We start from the raw sequence: 21,484 nt of genomic DNA, 5'->3' as shown, positions 1-21,484 counted from the left end.
AACTAAAACAACTATCATAAATATTAGTATACTGGATAAAAATATCAATAAATTAATAAATTGTCTGTATCTAATAGTATAAGAATAAAATTACTAACTAGTATTTACTATGAGGTCATTTATAAAAACTAGTTGTTACTGAAAATGTAGTAAAAATTATAGGCATCAATAAAATTATTCACATTTTTAGTGGTCATTAGTAAAAATTAGGTTTATTACTTATTAAAATCAAATTTTTTAGAATACGCTTAAGTGTAACTAGTTTTTTATGGAAAATTATGGTCTAAACTATGTTTTTGCAATGAATACCTGTAAATCTGTAACATACAATATATATATTATTCATTTATCACTTAACACTATAAAGACATTTTGCGCCTTTAAGACTAAAAATCTCAACTGAAGTGTCAAGGATAACTTGTTATACCCTATATTATATACCTGTATGGCTGTATAGACCAGACGAGCCATCTAAGCCTCTCTTAGTAGGTATACTTTCTTCATTCTTGATAACTCCAAGGATATCGCGACTCTTTTCATAGTATATTATTATATTATTTTATTTTTGTTTATTATATTATTATTATGTCCATCTTATAAATTTATTTTTTCTTATGCTTTCATTAATACTTTAGTGATTCAAATGAATGTTTAAACATCAAAATATTAGTTTAATTACAAAAATATCTACGGCCAGCACTAAAAAGTTGTTTAAAAGTTTATTAATTTTAATTTTATTAAGATATTTTTTATTCTTTCCATAAATTTTGTAAATTCATTATTGCTGTAGGTACCATTTTTTATAAATAATATAATATTAAATTTGTGCAAGAACAATACAACTAAGTAGTTTATCGACAGATTCAAAGTGTAGGTATAGTATTAGAAACAATGTCTGTATGAATTATTTGAAATCATCCCTAGTACAATTAAAAATTATTAATCTACACGTAGCTACATCAACAAATGAGAAATTATACGTTTGACAATACGAAATGATCCATTTACTGAATTATTTTAAAACAATAAGCCATAATAAAATAATAATTGTGACAAAAATGATAGTTTCTAAGTATTAAGTTTTCCTATAGAGTATATAGACTTATATATTATACGTAATTCTTTGATGCCCGTTGGCATCATGGCTATTTATTTTTGCAACTTGTTTTAAGTGACGCAAAAACAAAAAATTTCTATTTAGTTATACTACGGCGTATTTCCTTTTAACATTTGTCTAATGTCTGATTAAGATCAAATAATGAAATATGTTTAGGTACCTATTATTACGATTAATTACAAGTTACAACAATTATGCTTACATCAATGCTGCCTCTCATGAGAACCAAGATTTTGTATTTTATACAGTTTTACATGTGTGATGTATATTATAGACTACAGTGTATAAGTGATGCTGATTTTATTAGTGTATGACGCACGGAAATCTGGTATTAAGCTAAATATATCAGGAAATTGATACAACATAGTTTTTTTTTTTATAAATCACGCCACGTTTAACCCGTTGATCAACATTAGCGGACTTGCAAAACAAAATGCGTAAAAATATGAAACCAGTTTTGACTTGAACCACTAACCAGTGTATTATTTCTATATCAATATTATAATAACACTGATAGACGTCATGGAATAAATTATTATATAAAACTATATGAACGCATAATAACATAATAATATACGTAACCACTAACCAGCTGTGCAGTGCTGTCGTTTTTGTTTTTCACATAATTAAACAATATATCCGTAATAAGACGAATATTTTTAATGATATTATTTTGAATTTTGCAATCTTAACTATTTCAAACTAAAATAAGTGATGTACAAGTACAACAAACATTAATGATAATAATAATGCATGAATCATGAATGTATCACACTCATATCAGTTTAATTAGTGGCTCAATTACACAAATTACACAACCTAGTATATTATCGCTTTTAATGAAAGGCTCTGATTTAAAGTATTTAGTATTTTACATTTATAACTTTATAAGTGTAAACAAAATATGAGGTTGATTAATTATCAATTAATAGAATTCTAACATATTTCATAAAATAAAATTAATATAAATTTTTTCAATATACCTAAAAAAAAAATAGTAAGAAATTCAGTGTTAAGTTTTAATCGTTTATTATTATAGTATTATCTTATATACAATATAAATGATGGATATATACTTAAACATGTTTTACTACTATCAATTAATAGTACTAATTTATTACTAATTAGTACCTATTACTTTATAAATATATATTAATAATAAACATATATTTATGTGGAATGACGTCTTTGTTTTGTATGTGAAAACTGAAATGTAATGATGTATTACCTACCCAATGGTATATTAATATTAAGTACCAGAACCATGACCTTAGCAAAAAAGAAATATTTATTTGTATATTGTATATACTTAGGTTAGGTTACTTAGGTTTCTTTTTAAATTTAAAGCAGTGATTTACACTTACCTTTTTTTCTTATTGATAAAGTTTTTACTTTTTATTATTATCACTTATACTTATATGTGAAAAAGTGTTGAAAAGTATAATAATAGAATAACTGTACTTTATTATTACTATCCCATAATATAATATATTGTATACGTTTTTCGTGAATTTTTTTCATTTATCAAAATATTATGATTTTGTAAAATGTAACTGAAACAAAGGGTGGGGCCATTTATTTCCATTTATATGGGGCCCCATAATCCGACTCTCACAACCGGTATATAGTTGCGCTACTACCTTATAATTATATAACATGTTGTCTCATCAAACACATAAATGTTCGACTTACGTACCTAGTTAATTTTTTATCAGTAGAACCATTTTGTGTTGTCAGCTTTAATATTAGAGTAAATTGATCTGAAGTTATTAAAACATTACCTAGCTGCAGCAGTGTTTGCATGTTGGTTATCTATGATATTTTAATTTTTAAGCGAGTTATAAGTATTTTCAAATTATAGTGATATTTTACATAGGTATTAACTTACATTACCAACTTAATTAATTAAAATATCATTAGAACCAACTTACAAACAGACAATGTTCCTATACCTTTAATAGTTAATATATATTATAATTCACTTTAATATTAAGTATAGGTATTAAATATAATAGTACAAAATTTGTTCTCGCTGTGTTGTAGGTATATTTGTAAAACTTAGACAACACGCGTACGGATGCAAGGTTGATAACTTGATAAATTGCTACCAGGGATGTACACAGGGGGGTGTTTTTGGTGTTCAAACACCCTCAGAAATATTTGGTTTTTGAAATCAAAATTTGAATAAAAAAAGTTCTACTTTTCAATAACTGATTTTCAAAAACACCTCTCAAATTTTTTTTCTGCGTACTTCCCCGAATGCTATTAATATAATATAGGCCCACTGACTGAAATTTTAAAAGTTTATAATCGTATAGTCATTATTATCGATAACGACGAGTGATTTTGTTTAAGTCTATTATTTCGCACGAAAGAGACATGGTTATAATATTATAATAAGTCGTCAGCGTATATACCGCACTCGCGGTTACATCGGTTGAGTTTACATAGAGCTGATATTTTACAATACACAAAATTAATAACTATTATAGGTAATTAATTATCTATTGATTTTTTTACGGTATTTAATTTATATTACATTTATAGTACATAATATGTATATTAATATATTACGGTATTCAATTTCAATTACACGGCTGTACATAATAATGATATTACGATAATAATGGACGTAGACATCATCATATTATACGATATACGATCGGCGACAGACGGACGGGACTCGGGACGTGCCCTTCCGCCAGTAACGCGCTTGCGCGCGATCGTTTGCTCGCACCCGACCAACACGGCGCCAAAGACGACTGTGACGGCTGACACACACACGCGCACACAAACACACACACACACACGTCATGTGACATAAACACGAGCGCGCGCAGCCCGACGCACGCTCGCCAACGACTGTTATTTTGAAGGCGTTTGCGAGTTGGCGAGTGTTGCGACGGTCATTTACTGTGTTTAGTGATCGTTCGTCCGTTCGTTGGGTGAGATCGTCTTGCGTCTGCTCCGCGTCGTGCGATACTATACGTCGATCATCGTACGTCGCATTTTTTTTCCGTACCCTATTCCGATTGATATAATAATATTACCGTTGACTCCGCGTGCCGTGTGCGGGAGTGAATTTCGTCCAGCTAAATATTGACATTACTATCGAAATCTACGGCCAAACGATTAGGTATTAAATCTACGCTTTAGACACCCGACTTCGGTGCTTTTTCCATACGTCCGCGATTAACACCTACTACAGCCGTCATGAGTCTGACGACGTATTTAACGGTGGCCAACATCGCCGTGCACGTGCTCGCCACTATCACGTTCGTCTTCTCCGTCTACTATAATTACGTTTACGTCAACATACCCACGCACGTGAATCCCATCGACGACGCGTTCGGCGGAAAATTCAAATACCTCACGTTTTTAGACGGAGTAAGTAAATCGAATTTAAAATTATTAAATATAAGTACTTGCTATTATAGCTTATACTCTATTATATAGATCTACCAATAGGTACATACGGATATCCCTTGCTCTCGGTTCTTAAATTATCTATGCCATTAGCACGCGTAAATTTTGCACAATTTTTGTTGGTTCGTTTAATTTTTCAGCAACTGAACATTTTCGAAATTGTTTCTCTAGTCTAAAAGTCGAATTTATTGTAATTTCAGTTTTTCATTAATCATACATAAAATATTTGCATTTCATTTCAAAATCATTATCAGGTATACTTACCTGTTATTGTGCGTATAGGCACTTCTTTTATATATTTTTTTTATTTGTTATTTCACGAAATACATAAGTGTGAATGCACACACTACATCCCTTCCCTTAAATAGCTTATCTTTATAAGAATCGAAATTCCGATATATTTATTAAACTTGTTGGTAAACATTATATGTATACTGCGATATGGGGTTGTTTAAAAAATAATTACAGATTCCTTGCCAAATCTCTCCCCCCACCAATCCTTTTGAAGTTAGGACTTTGTTTTGTGTAAATATTTTAGTCTTTAGAATCGTATTTATAATAATACAATTGTTAAATGAGTTTTAATGTTTTAAATAAAAGAAGTTTAGGAAGTTAAGATTGTGTAGTGTGAGCTCTATTTGTACCTATTAGTGAGTAGATATGTATGTATAGGTATCTATTTATACGAGTACCTATTTATAAGAGTATATATAGGTATTGATTTCGATTTAACCACAAGAAATGCAAAAAGTACAAATTTAAATAAATATTTTTTAAAGAATTATAAGTGTAATCATTTTGAAATTAAGTTTAACCGGAACTTTTTAATTACATTTTAATTTTTTTCATCAAAAGATATACAGACATAAAAAAAAAAGTTAAAATATTGCCTGGAATCTAAATGAGGATTATGTCGAGTTGCATAAACTATATTTTAACAGTAAGTTATATCTCACTGTTAAAGTATGTATGTAATATATATACAAATCGGGTTCAAAATTATGAAATCTTCATATTATAATTTATAGTTTCTACTTACTTTTTTAAACACCATTTAAGTTAAAAAAGAATATTAACTATATATAGTACTACAAAACAACAGTTTCATGTAATCTATCTACATAGGATCAGCGATAGGATCTGTATACGAAAAAACGGAAATTCTAGAGAATTCATAAAAACCGAGTTCTAATAGTAATATAAGACCCTTAATTTATAAAATTTCACATATTTTACAATATTTTACACCTTTGAAAAACCCCGTAAATTTTAGATCTTGAATTTTAAGCGATAAATGTTTAATTTGTTTACTAAAGTACCTATATAGAATTTTAAAAAACCATTGTTCATTAGTCTAATACAGTTTAAAAATATGTTAATATATGTTTAACTCACGAATTAACCCTTTAAAGCATTTTAATCTAATATATGATTTAATTATTGGATATAAATGTAGATTATAAAATCGATGAATTTTACATCACAATGTTACTTGTTTTAAAATATATCGCTTAAACCTTAAACCAAATTTTTGGATTGTATAATATATTAAAAATTAAAATTTTTTAATTAAGTAGGTAGCATCTTAATAAATTAAAAAGTTTCCCAAAATGTACCTAGATTTTGGAATTTTTCATTAGTTGTTGGAAAATTGTAAAAACTCAAACACTAATATGGGAAAAGAATGAAAAAAATGTAAAATCTGAGATCTGATGTGAAATCTTTAAAAATTAAAGATGATACGAATGCACTGAAAAACTATTTTTAAAATGTAGGTACCTAATTATATTTATAACAGATTTCAAATTTAAATACTCCTGTACTATTACTTAAACTTCTTAATGCAGGTGTTATGTGCGTAGGTAGGAAATATTTTCGGAGAGGGTTTTGATCTAGATATATACATTAGTCATTAAGTTTAATTCACAATATTTATTTTAAAATTGTTTCATCTTTAATTTCGGAGGAGGGGGGGGTAGGTGAACATCCGAAACTTCCCTTACCTACGCCCATGGTAGGTATGTACTTCTTTTAGTCTTATTCAAATTAATTCATCCATGATTTATTTCTAAATCCTTTTTGATTTATTTTAATAATTATTATAAACTTATAAAAGATACATAGATAATTTAAATTATTAAGTAAAAACCTTATAAAAATTAGGATAACAATAAAGTTATATATATTTTTTAAATTTTGTTTTATTATAGCTTTAATTTATGTAAAAATGTTTTTATATTATATTTTACCAGATATTTTACAGTTTGCGAGTCGCATGTGGCTCTCGCCATAGTTAGATGTAGTTCGCGTTTTCTTTATAAAATCAAAATTAACTTATTATTATTAAAAATGTATTAAATTATATAAGATGTATTTATAATCAATTTGGCTCTTGGCATAATTGTATTTGTCCATGTGGCTCACAAACATGTTCATATACATATATAAATATATTATAGACAGAAGGTTTATCTTAAAACTTAGCATTTTAATCATTTTATACTTATAAATTATAACTAATGTGTTTTATACTAAATCAATAAAATATATCATATACTGTAACAATTGAACACTTAATTTTAAAATTTAGATATCAACGGATATCAATTAAATGTTAGAGTATTTAATTAAATAGGTACATTTTTACAGATATCATATCATTAAATTTTCGATTTACATAGATTAGGTTAGATTAATATGTATAGTAATACATATACATTATACGTACTGTATCTGTATGTTCTTGTTTATTTTAGATTAAAAATTGATCACATGTAGGTACTATAGTGGTGATATGAACAGTAAAATAGCGTGGTCACTATTAAGGATAATTACATACAACAGTAAATATTGCATATATTTAAAGTTTCTAGCTTCAATTCATAAACTAACAGTGTAGGATCGTTAATCATAAGTTTATAAGTTTTAAATGTACCGCACACGTGAGAAAAACAATCAGTAGACTTCAATAGTTTTACGGTTTATGTTTATAATAATCTATTTCAAGGTTCTACGTGTTTTACGATATGTAAATTGTTCAACATTATACGGTGTTCAAACTGACTCGACAGTTTATATTATTGTATTTTGCAATAAACCCTTCATTTAATAATTTGGAGCCAATAATTTATGTACGCAAATTATAAATATATCTGCATTATATTAGTTAAATATATAAATAATTTTAGTCGTGGTTATATCTAAGGTTATATTGTTCTTCTAGTATGCATTATTCAGACTTAATTAGTTACAAGTTATAAAAAATTCAACATATTTTCGAAAATTATAAGTAGACATTAATAGTATACTCTTCATAGAGAATAAACTTATTCGATCAAGTTATACTTAAACTATTTTACTATTGTCTATTATTAAATCCTCATGATATTTGTTCGATAATAATATGTATATTTATGTTATTTTTGTTATTGTTTTATTTTATTTTGTTGTCTTTATTTTAGTAACAATTTATAAGCAATTATTTAATATTTGTTTAGATTGAATTAAGGTTAATATACCTTACATGGTGATCGTAATTTTGTTCTAAAGACATCTCTAATTTTCACTCTTTATATACGTAATAGTTTTTTTTTTTATAATTATAACAAATGCCATAACATAATAACGAGTAAGACGACTCTATAGTGAAAGTAAGAATATGTTACTCGTATAGACATTATTAAACTTCTATCCTCGATTCGCTTAGATTTGATTTCGAACACGAGAATTAGACTTAAAAGTTTTATGTATTATTCAATTATTTTTTTAAACGAATAATAACAAAATATATTCAAGTAAAAAAATCTATAGGTACTATTTTCATAAATATTTATGACCCATGGGGAAATACAATACAATATAGATAATAGTAATATATACGATCTGCATACCTAGTGCATACGTGTAACTTTTCGAACATAAACGCTTTAATATGCCATGTTGTCAATTGTTACTTGTTGCATTATGTAGATTTGTATAATTATTTAATTTATTTCGATTATTATGACTCTAATTAAATGCAATCTATACACATGCAAATATGTAATAGCTTTGATACTATACGGTATATCTACTTGAAAACTATTCTAGATCCGACCTACTTATAATAACACAATCAAACAAATTTAAAATCTATATGGAATTATAACACTTTTCTATTTATAAAATATAGGAATATTTAAGTTGAAAATTGAAGCATTTTTACTACGCTTAAGTAAAAGACTACACTTGCAGAGAATAATTCTCAATCTAACCTTATCTACAGTATACCTTACTAATTTAAATATATCGCTGTGCTATGTATAAAGTATAATTATTAGTGCAAATTAATAATGCAATATGTATTTAATTTAAAAATATTGCATACAATTTAATGTTCTATCTTTATTAGTTTATTAAGCTATACTAGTATACTACTACATTTTATGAATATGTCTCAAATTTATTATTTTTTATAATACAACCTTACCTATTATTCATGCGTATATTATTACATAATTATGAATAAATAGTAATGAATAAAATATAATAGCTGAGGTAAATTATACTCTATTTATACTCTATACATCCTAATTCAATGGTATTTTATCAGTCGTTACAATAACTTTATACTAACGTTTCGAGTAGTCGAATGAATGGCAAATTATTATATTACGAATTTAAGAATGTCCAAGGACACACTCACGACTCACAGCCTATATAATACTATATTATTATAAAACACTAACCAACTTAGCTAAAATATAATATTTTACTTTTTCAAATTTTGATAATAAACAAGTAGACGACAGAATACAAATTTAATATAAGCGTATATTATTATTATCGTTAGTTGATATTGTTGTTTTTGTCAGCATCATGATTGTTATTTGCTAATTAAATTATGTTTTAAGATTGATTCCAAATGTCTACGGTATTTGATAAATTGCTATTGAAAAGTTAACGAATTTTTTTTTTTTAGTTTGTCAGTATAAGTGCAGTGTACTTACTAACACACATTCACCTACACACACGTGAGGTGGGCGTGCTCGCTAACAAACAAAAAAAAAAAATAACACAGTTCCAATAATGAAATAATAGGATTACAAAATAACATTCGAAAAAAATGTACACTATATAGCCGTATAGGATATATTGTACGTAAAATAAACATATTATATATATATATATAAATTCTTCGTATATTACTATATTGAAGTGATTTGTTTCGTTACAGTATAATTGTGTTTTTTTTTTATTCATCATAGAGCAAAATAGTTTGTAAATTGTATGTAATCAAGTACAAAAATCGTATGTATGATTACTGTACCTATACTGCAATACTGCATAGCTAGTATAGCTATTTGGTACAATACTAAATAAACGTCTACAAAAGTAATAAATAATAATAAAGAATACCAATTTTGTAGCTACATACATATTATATGCATTTTTCGTAACCTCCGATAAATCAATCGTAGGTATATGTACTATTTTGTTAATGCTAGCGTGTACTTGTATTCCAGTTTCACACGGATTTTAAACCTTGAATTAAAAATACATTTACTTTAGTTGGTTAATTCTTAGGAAAAATGATAACTTATAAATAAAAATAGCCCTGAATTTCACTTTAACACTATTACTATTGAATACAATAGAATATGATATGGTGTAACTTTTAATATCGTTAAGTGTAGATTTTATTTAAACTTTGTGATAGTTGGATTCAACTATCACTGTTATATACTAGCTATTTGTATATCTATATGTTAGTAGAGTATTGATTGCGGCACATAACATAATATGTTGTATTTCATCACGTATTAAAATTGTGATTCATATATAGGAAGATTTCTGAAAAAGTCTAAAATGTTTTTATACCCTCGGCATTAGCATAGGTACTTATGAAAGATCCTAGTTAAGTCTCCCCTATATAAAAAAATTATTAGCCCTCTTTCAAACTTGTTAAAAGCAAAAATTAAGCTATGTTATTGAAGTATAGATCTTAGTAATGACTAATAACCACACTTTGCAATAGGAATTAGATAAATTATTAATAAAATTGAAAAATGGTACTACATAGACTTAGTTTTCAATTTTTTGAAAATTCTTCATTCGAAATCGTTAAATAAAAAAAGTTAACATAGCTATAAAACCGAGTATAAAACTAATATATTCCTCACTTATCTATATAAAAATCTAAAAATCTTATTAAATATAAGGAATTCGATATGTAATTGTACATATACATTAAAATTATGTTTTAGTTATTAATTATTTGTTATGAATTTTTTATATAATTATATAGGTAAATAATAGGAACTTATAGATTTAATTTAATTAATTTGCATTAATTTGTATTTATTTTATTTTTATAGTGTTTTCAAGCATTGTATTTCCTATATGCTTTGATCGTGGACGTTTTCCCGTTGATTTTCCCTTCTAAATCATCGGTCTTGGAAACCTTGTCTCAAGTGAAACACTTTTTCTTCGCCAGTGTTGCTTTTCCATTAAGTATGGTAAGTAAAACTTTGAAATTAATCATAATTTTATTATTTTTAGTACTAATAGATTTATGGATGTCAGTTAATAATTTAAATATTATTACAAAAATATTTTAGGACAAAGGGTACATAATATATATACATACTTGCAATAAATAAATACGTGCCATTTAAATATAAATGTTGTTACTACTAATTTATATAACTTAGATTAGCCTAATTTATATTATATCTGTTTTTTCTTCCCATTCTTATTTACCATCCCTCAGCTCATTTTATACTTATACTTTTTATTAAGAATAATGATGTTAAAATTGACTCTAGATCCATTTTAGTTTTACTTATTTATTGTGACGTATATGTTTAAAAAAAAAAATTATTGATAAATTCTACTTTATATGTAAAAACGGAACAAGTTTTAACTAATTATATAGTATTATTTTGTTAACTTTATTTTCTGCGTACATTATTATTGAATGCAATACATTTTTACATCATACAGTTTGTTTTAGATACTAAAAAGTTTATTATAACCTAGTTCTAAAGCTCACATAACTCAAAATTGGGTCATCACCCACCGGTTGAAAATCCTCGATTTAGAGGAAGCTTCCTCATAATATATGTTCTACTGTTCAAGAATTTATCTATTTTAATTTCGCCTTCGGATACACAACCTCGTCATGTTGTCAGATTACAATTTTCTATTATAATAAGATTCTTTTTTATTGATTCACTTTGGTTATTTCTTTACTATTTTCCTTCATTACTACGTGGTTGGTGTCTTAATTTAAATATTTTAAACTCATTGAATTTAATTCTGTGTCTAGCTTTTAAAATAATAAATAAAATATGAATAAATATGAATATTGTCATACAAAACCAACAAAAGTAATAAAAAAAATATGGCTTAACATTTTTTTAAAATAATCATGATATAATAAAACGACAACTTTTATTCATTTTTTTTCAATATAAAATGCTGTAATAAAAACATGTAAAATACTAATTAATATTTCGAATAATATTTATATTGTATCTAACAAAATACTTAAAGATTTATATAGATACCCAAAAAAATCACAAAAATACATGTGTCTTATAAAACTAGTTGTTTAATTAGTTGGATTATAATTATTTTTACAATCAATGAAATATGATTTACAATTTAAAATTTTTTATTTAACTTAATTGAACTTCAAGGATTCATATTATACCTATACATACCTTGTAAGGAAAAAAAATTATTTTAATTATGATAATGATTAATGACTTTAGTTTTTAAGAGCCTTCATTAATAGATAGATGAAATTATTCAAACTAAGTACTTAATTAAGTATATTATTGAGGATTACATTTTTAGCATCAAAAATGCTTCAGTGTTTAAATTTAAAATTCATTTCCGGTAGCAAAATGGATCTATGTTTAATACATATACTATTACACAAAACTAATTTTTGTAAATTCAACATTTTAATCAAAAACTGCAATAGATTTTAAATCTTTATATTAATATTTTATATAAATACGATGTACTTTTCAACATATTTTAGCTTATTTTGTGATATTTTTTTAAGTATAAAATTTTGATTTTAAAAAAAAAGTTTGAAAAGTTAATACCTATTAGGTTTATTATAATTTATAATAAGTTTTACTTACAGTAACTCAAAAATACAGTACCTAGCACATTTTTTTATAAGCGTTTGAATTTTAATTTTTGTTAACACAATAACACCACAACAATTTGTTAACTATTTTTTAGTTATATAGGTAGTTATAAATTAATATTAATTTTAACTTTCAAAGCTAAAGATTGACAATTTAACTTAAGATATGAGATTTCTTAAGTTGTCTTAAAAAAACCTTAAAAACTGTGAGTAACTAATTGAAAAATAAATCACTATTAGCAATATAAATAATATCCATAGAAATATTTAGGCTGATAGATAATATCCGTTTACCACCGTTTTTCGTAAGTAATGATTTATTATTGAATTCAAATTACAGCCCTATGAGAAAGTACACTAGAAATAGAGTTGGAATAATAATAATTATTATATATATATAATTGTAGTTTTTGTATTTATGACTTAAATTTCAAGTCTTGAAGTCTGAAGGTATTCACTCCATTATATGACGTAATCAACATATATTACAACTTCTTTTTTTATTGTACATTCAGTTAACATTAACCTAATCTTATGAACTTATGAAAAAAAAATGTGTTTAAAATGTTTAAATAAATATTAATTTATATTATAGATTATTCATAATGGTATTTATATTCAATAGTAGAGCCAGTGGCGTATATAGAAATTAATTTCTGAGGGGGTTAAAAAAATGTATGATAATATTATAACAATCAAAATCAATGCTCATACCAACCATACATTTCATGGGGGTTTGAACCCCTACCCCCCCCTTATATACGCCACTGAGTATAGCACTGAAGTACTTATTATTTCAAATCTACTAAAATATAGATTTAAGCATATATTGAGTACCTACAATGATAGTATAAGTATAATATACTCAATGATTTACCTAATGTATTTTTGAATATTCAAACAAAATATAATTATTTAAGACCCTAAAGAAAAAATAATGTAAAGCATTTTAATTCACATATAAACAAAAATCGTCGAAATTGAACCATGATAAATTACTAACTTTAGTAAAAATGTTTAATATATGTTAGTGAATTCATGACTATTGGGTTATGGTTATTATTTGTTAATTATTATTTATTAATCATTTGTATATGTCCTTCAAAATAATATAAAGAAAAATAAGAAAATGTTGCTTTACCTTGGTTATCATACTTCATACAAATTTTCAAATAACTAATTTAATATTAATTAGTCAAAGAATATATTATATAGTTATGTTTGTACTATCAGTATATTTTTTATTGAATTTAAAAATTCAATGTCAGAGGTTATTATTAGTTTTATAATATACAATAATGGTGGAAAGGTTTCATAATTATATGGTGGTAACATGAAATACTATTTAAGTTTTAGATTTTTAATATTATCAAATGTTGTAACATTTGGTTAATAAAAATCTATTATTAAATATATAAATAATCATTTAGTGTACAATTATGTTATGACTCTTAACTTTTAATTATGTTTGTAAAATTTGATTATAAAGGTTAGTTTTTAGGAAAATATAATAATTTGAGAATTTATGATGTTAACTGTGTTATGGCCCTATGCTTTGTCTATATATTAGGTAGAATGCTGTGTATTTTTTGGGACTTTTAATTAATTGATAGCCTTATCGTTATTATGCAATTAACTATTAAATTAATACCTTAGGTTGTCTAGTCTTACACTTGGGAGGTTCCTCTTTGCAAGACATTACAACTTGTGTGTTAACATTGTACGTATCACGTATGACCAAATCAAATATGCTTAATTCAAATTTGTTTTCTTTTGTTTGGACTGGGCCAATCATAAATTGTGTTTTTAATTTATCTGGGTTTCGTCTATTATCTATGCTCCGTACGGTTAATATGTCTATCTAAAATTTTATTAATATGTTATAATACTTGTTATAGTTATAGGAACTCGGACGACGGACGTTCTTACATATATTTATATATTAAATGTTTAAATAATAACTATATATATATGTATATATATATTACATTTAAACCATAAAAATTTAATTTTGATACGATAAATATAGTATATATAAATTTATACCTTTTCGGTTATTAGCCGCAATATCTTAAATAAAGAATCAATTACTAATATAAAATGCATCTACAAATAAAATATTTGTTTTAGTAAAAATTTGACTAAAGCTGTTTTATTTATATATGTTAAAGTTTTAGTTGGAGTTTTAGGATTATAAATAATAATTTTTGGAAGTAATTTCTTCCTTATTATTGTCACAGTATTTGGCAAATATCCTAAGTATGACATATTGTTGAAACATACATTTTAAAAATAAATAGATGCAAAATTGGCTCCTCTGAATTTGTCGTAATGTTTGAAACCTAAGTTGAAGCATTGAAAAGTTATTTATATCGTGTATACATATGTTTAAAAATAAATCGAGGATATAAAAGCAAATAAACTATACTCACTATTTTATTTTGAGCTTTTGCCAGTGATGTTTACATAAATCTTTTCAAAAAAAAAAAAAAAAACAAGAGACATTATTATTCGATTGTCAATTTAAACTATGTATACTACAAATTTAATTATTCCTAAACTATTTGTTATTTTCCATAATATTAGTTTTAAAAATAAATAAATATTGCAATTTAAAAAAAGCAAAAGTTCAAACTTGAAACAATTCAAATTGTGTCTTGTACAATTAGTATATAATTGTTATTAACTTATAAGTTTATATATTATAATCAGGTTCGATTTTTTTGAAAATTAATATTTTTATTTTTTTTGTTGTTGTTAGTTTTTTCAATATATTGTTAATTCTTGATGAATCAAATGTTAAAAAAAATATTAAAAATGATTTCAGTTTGTGTCTACGACCTTTTGGAGCTTATGGTTTATCGACCGTAGTTTGGTGATGCCAAAAGATATAGACTTATATTTTCCAATTTGGCTGAACCACACAATGCATACGTTTGTATTCGTATTCACCTGCTTAGAAATGGTCACCGCTTACCGACCATATCCATCCCGTGTTTCTGGAATGACTACACATATTTGTCTGCAGTTATCTTATTTAATATGGTAAGTATAATGAGTTGGTAATGGTAGAATATACAAAATAAAATTTACTTGGAATAATTAAAAAATTGTTATAAAAAATGTTATGAATCATAATCTACTATAAAAATGTAAATAGTTCAGAATTTACATTAAATATTTCATAATTGTGTGATTACTACGACATATATTTTGTATAAATATAGTAAAATTATTAATTCTGATTAAAAATTAGCACATTTAAAATACCCTAGTCAAAAATACACTAAAACTTTTTCATTATTATTAATTACATATTTTCACATTCATCGAAGTACAGTAGAACTCCGATTATCCGGACTAATTAATGTCAAGGGTGGTCCGGTTAAGCAAATATCCGGATGATTAACATATGACATATTAAAGGTTATACATATAAGGTTATTATATGTATAATTTTATGAATATATTGTATGTATGTGTTTATTGTTAATATGTATGTAATATAATATAAAATTTGTTACCACAAACAAATAATTTTATTAAAATATTTAACTGAAACAAAATAAGCTTTAATTATGATATGTGACATATTATTTTAAAACTAAAAGAAGCCGACTTTTTCTGTTTTTTTCTCGTTCGGTTGATTGGCGTTTGGATAATCGCAGTTCTACTGTATTTATGTATTTTCTTTATAATACTTAACTTATATAAACCTTCATATTTTGTTAAATATTTCGTATTTTTATATTTACATATTGATAAAAATCATGAATCTCCAGAAAATATGTTCAATTAGTCGTAAATTATAATAGATAACGTCGTAATATAACATAAGATAAATAGGTAAACGATTTTTGATATCGTCGTACTTATTATATAATATGATTAATTACTGTAGTTCGTTAATAAAGTTTTTAATTTAGTTCTTTTCTTTTTTATTATAAATATTAAGCTATAATGTTGAATATTAACATATTTTTAATGCATATTTTGTAAAAAATAACAACATAAATATTTACATAGTTTGGTTTTTTATAATACATACAAATTCATGCCTTAGTGTTACTGCATAATATAATATTATGCTAATTACCATATTACCATTACGAGGTTTTTTTACCATTTAACTGGTTATTTTATTCATTATTTTCGCTACCTTATGTTTATTTTATTAACTTAAAAAACAAGAAATATGACCGAATAACAAAAAATACAGCTTATAAATATTTTATTTATCTATATAACATTAAAGTAACATATTGATATCTTGTATTATTATTATTTTAAGTTCCCTAAAAATATTCATTTAATCAACATTTTAAATTGTATTTTAAGTATACGAGTATGTACTTAAAAACTCGATGTATGTATTACAATGGCAAAATTAACGAGAGGAAGGATACTATGTTTATAAAATAATTTCTTGATAATATTGGTAAATATTTTGAACAAAATAATTCTTTATTTTTTTTTTTAATGTTTTATAACCGACAACCGATTGTTGTTATTTTAAAAATAAATTATTAAATCTAGAGAGCATGCATCTACTATATAATCGATTTTAATTATTCAATAAATAATTAAATAATCGTTGATTATAGATGTACAAAAAAAAAAATCAATTTGATCAAAGAAGATAGATAATCTAAAACACTTATCAAATAAAATTGTATTTTTATATTTTCAGAATTTGAAGGGACATTGTATATTTTTATTACATTTTCACATTTTAGGTATTTAAATTAAAAATGGAAAAATACAAAATAATTTGTGAATTTTTGGAATTTAAATACCTATTAAAATAAAAAAATAAAAACCCTATTATTTTGTAATATTAACTACAAATGCATTTTTACAATACTGTACGAGTACAGAAATTAATATAAAATTAATATAAGCAATTAAAAACTATTAGATAAAATTATTTACCTAATCCATATTTCAACTTCAAAAATTATGTTGTAATTATTTTTGTAAGTATAGGTGCAAATAGTACTTTGAAAATTATGGGGATTAAAGTTCAGGTTCATACTGAACTCTTATGAAGCTTTTCTGGCATAAAAACGTTTCTCTAAAAATGTTGTAAATGTGTTTTTCAATTTATATTTTTGAAAGAAAGGTTGCAATATACAACAGTTAAAACAGGCTTAGCCCCTCTCTTAAGTTCTCTGATATTTTCGTCTATATGCTTGTAAGACTTATATTCAATTAGTGTCATATATTAATTATTTCATTATTATAAAAACTTTTTAATTTGGACATTTTCACGCAAAATAACATAATTTAAGCAGAGTTAACCTTTTGCCGTTACCGCTATACCTAATAGGTGAATTTAATCCATAAAATATATTACATATTGTATAAATATAAGATTAAAATATGTAGGTACCTAATCTAATAGTGATTAAAATATAAGAAAACTATATAATTTGATTTGTGCATTGATTTGCAATTACATTTAGAGTTTTTTAACCTATACACTACTTATTTACAAAATATTTCAAATTTCAATAAAGCCATGTTCATATTTTTTTCTATTACCTACCTAAATTTATCACAATTCATTTTTCATAACTCATAAAATGTGAAAAAAATCACTATTTTGCGTTTACATAGTTTAAATATTTATACATACCTGTATAAGCTAAAGATTTAGAACTTTCGTTTAATAAATTAAACTTTTATTTTAAAATCGTCAAAATACAAAATAAATAATCAGTATAGGTTTAATTGTTTAATATTAAGGTATTTGTGTTTCATTTGAAATTATTTTGTATAATTTTATTCACAGGAATGTATAATTATATTTTAATATAATAATATTTAATAAATACAATCGGTGATATAGCTGGCTGTAGTTATAGTCTTATAAACACACATAAGTTATCTAATACTTAATAGTTAAATATTAGTTATATAAGAACTAAGAAAATAGGTAAAATAGATTACTTATCTACTTTTATCGTTTAAAGTTTAGTTTTTTGTTTACACCTAAAATTAAAAATTATTTTTGTATCATTTTCAGGATTCATATTGTGTATAGTCAGTGCCATATGTGGGTATATCCGATCCTTAGTCAGTTGAACCTGCCATTGAGATGCCTTTTCTTCCTGGGCACATTTGTGTATACATCCGTTTTATACCTAGTTGGCGAATATTTCAACAAGTTTGTCTGGGGCTATCAACCTCAAAAGGTACAAAACCAGTACGATCCTTAGACAAGAAGTTGAAAAGTTCTCTCAATACTGATTATTATTATTATTATTATTATTATTATTATTATTATTATTGTAATTTGTAATTATTACTTTTGTTTTTTTGATGACGAATATTCGATAAAAAAAAAAGTTTATCTTTCGATTCAAGACTGTACAACAATGGATCTTAAAACGAAATTGTATAAGATAATGTGATTATTATTTTGTATGGACGTGTGAAATATTTTATTTTTATTACTTACTATATTGCTATTGTCTTTTTTAGTATTATTCTTTTTATTATTTGTGTGTGTGTACGCGCATTTAGATATGTGCTTACGTACGCGCGTGTGTATGTGTGTATAATATATATTGGATATAAAATAATACTACTGTATTACACTTAAATATTATGATTTTCTGTTAATTTTTCCTTTCATTTATGAACATTATATTTATCACGTTCATCATATACATCACATCAAAGGTGGGCAAGTTAATGAAAAAAATAGCTAGAGTTAGATTAGTTAACTTTCAAAACGTTATAGTTTCAAGTTAAAAGTTCGCCAAAAAAAAAATTCAAATCTAAAAGTGGAAAGTTAATATTTATTTTACTACTACTTAGGATAAACTACTAATATTATGTGTGTAGCTTTGAATTTTTTCAATAATTTTAGTTATTTTGTCAATAGTTAAATGTAACTATATATACTTGCATCTATTATTGCAAATAGTAATGGTTTACATGTTTGTATTTAGGTTACTAAATTGTCAAGTCAAAAGGTACTAATTATTTTAACTATAATCTTAGATTATTTTTAACATGATAAACCTGCAGGTTTTAACTTAATAATTACATATTATTGTTATTTTTTAAACTAACTGAACAAAAATAATTTATTAGAATGAGCAACTAATGTAGTTTGGTTATTAAATTAATTAAAAAATAGCTTTTTACTAATTAACGCCCACCTTTGTATCACTTATTATTATATACGCCAACAACTTAAACTTATTAAAATCTACTCCATAAATCATTGACATTTGACAGTGTTATTAACTTTTACCAATATGCTTTAATTCAAAATTCTAACATACTTGGATGTTACGTCTGTTCACAGGTTCAAGAAAAACGACAATAATATGATTTAACTATACAAACTCGTTGATGAAATACGCATTACATAATATAATATTATTAAGTTATATACTTATATATAAGAATATAACTACACCGTTGTACATATTTTTATCAACGCTTAATTTGCTTATAAATGCATGCATTTAATTTAACGTTTTGGTTTGACTAATTTTATAATGCACTCATATTCATATGTTTAACTAATTGTATTACAAAAAACTTTAACATTGTTCTAAAGTAATTTAGACCTAGAGATATTATGATCTATAGCATTGTTACCCTGTACCAATTATACTGACTCATAATTAATAGTTTTAAGGTTGTGTATAATATATATATATATAATTATCTTTATTATTTATTTATATAATTGATACTGAGCAACATGGACAAATTCAAATTCATAATTCGTAATTATTATTATTGTTGCCTATATAATAGTCATATCACACAATACGAACGAAGTTTGTAACCTCGCTCAGCATAATATACCTGCCTATGTTAATAAATAATAATTGAACATTCCGGTTTTTTAATAAGTCAATTTCAATTATTGATTACAAATTTTAATTTCAAAGTTTGTACAATAATATGTTTATATATATAGGTAGGACCATCTAATTTATCATTGATCAGCTACAAATAAAGTGCCTTTTATTGTTTCAACAGTATTTTATTAAACGAATATAATATATGTTTATAGAAACAAGGAAAGACAATTTTTGTTTTTTATTTACTTTTACATTATGTGCATACAGCATATTATTACGACCTAAATTGCAGGTATAGGCAGTTAGACAAATGAAAGTACAAAGTACTATATTGTTATGCAAAAATATTGATATTACCTATCAAATAATACGTTATAAATATATATTTATATACGTAATGAAAAATGTTTTTCATAAATATATTTTACTCAGTTTGGTTGTTTGGTAACGTTTACATTAACAGGAAGCGATCAATTAATAAAACGTATTATTATTTATCAGTGAATATTTTTTATGTCTGCATTTGTAATTGCAATTACAAATTAGATTAACACTTTTAATTGACCTATATTTATGTAATAATATATCTATACAGCCGAACAATTATTTAATACTCATTAATTTAATAGAAATCGAACGTCAATAACAATCAAGAGATTATTTAAATAAATAAACAAACTTGAATCATATCTATATAAACGAATATAATATTATGATTCAGTATTATAATATGATGTATTTATATTGGTAGTACCTATTATATCATAAAGTAATCTGAGAAATAATAATTTTTAATGTCGATATTCTACGACTTAATATTCCGATTAATATTACAATGTCCAATTTAGGTATCTAATATAGTAACTATAATACATTACTGCTTACCTAATATACCTACGCCCGTCATGGCCACATGCGATTATGTCCATAGTGGTCAATATTATCAACAATATTGTTATGTAT

The 21,484-nt window shown here is 24.7% G+C and overlaps 1 protein-coding gene across 2 annotated transcripts; it reads left to right on the top strand.

Annotated features, from left to right (window-relative positions):
* The first annotated feature begins 3,987 nt into the window (after positions 1 to 3,987).
* On the top strand, positions 3,988 to 20,387 carry LOC114127839 (androgen-induced gene 1 protein-like). Of its 2 annotated transcripts, XM_027992172.2 has the most exons (5): positions 3,988 to 4,504; positions 10,900 to 11,040; positions 15,517 to 15,734; positions 18,718 to 18,886; positions 20,011 to 20,387. In XM_027992172.2, exons 1-5 carry the CDS (start codon positions 4,331 to 4,333, stop codon positions 20,029 to 20,031), a joined length of 723 nt encoding a protein of 240 aa, XP_027847973.1. In that variant the 5' UTR covers positions 3,988 to 4,330; the 3' UTR covers positions 20,032 to 20,387. The 2 variants fall into 2 exon arrangements, with proteins under 2 accessions (XP_027847973.1, XP_027847972.1); XM_027992171.2 differs by lacking the exon at positions 20,011 to 20,387 and having other exon boundaries at positions 3,989 to 4,504; positions 18,718 to 19,297.
* The last annotated feature ends 1,097 nt before the right edge of the window (positions 20,388 to 21,484 follow it).

This window comes from Aphis gossypii, chromosome 3, assembly GCF_020184175.1.
Source record: "Aphis gossypii isolate Hap1 chromosome 3, ASM2018417v2, whole genome shotgun sequence".
NCBI lineage: Eukaryota > Metazoa > Arthropoda > Insecta > Hemiptera > Aphididae > Aphis > Aphis gossypii.
The sequence above is the reverse complement of the archived record's forward strand: the minus strand, read 5'-3'. Positions and strand labels throughout refer to the sequence as shown.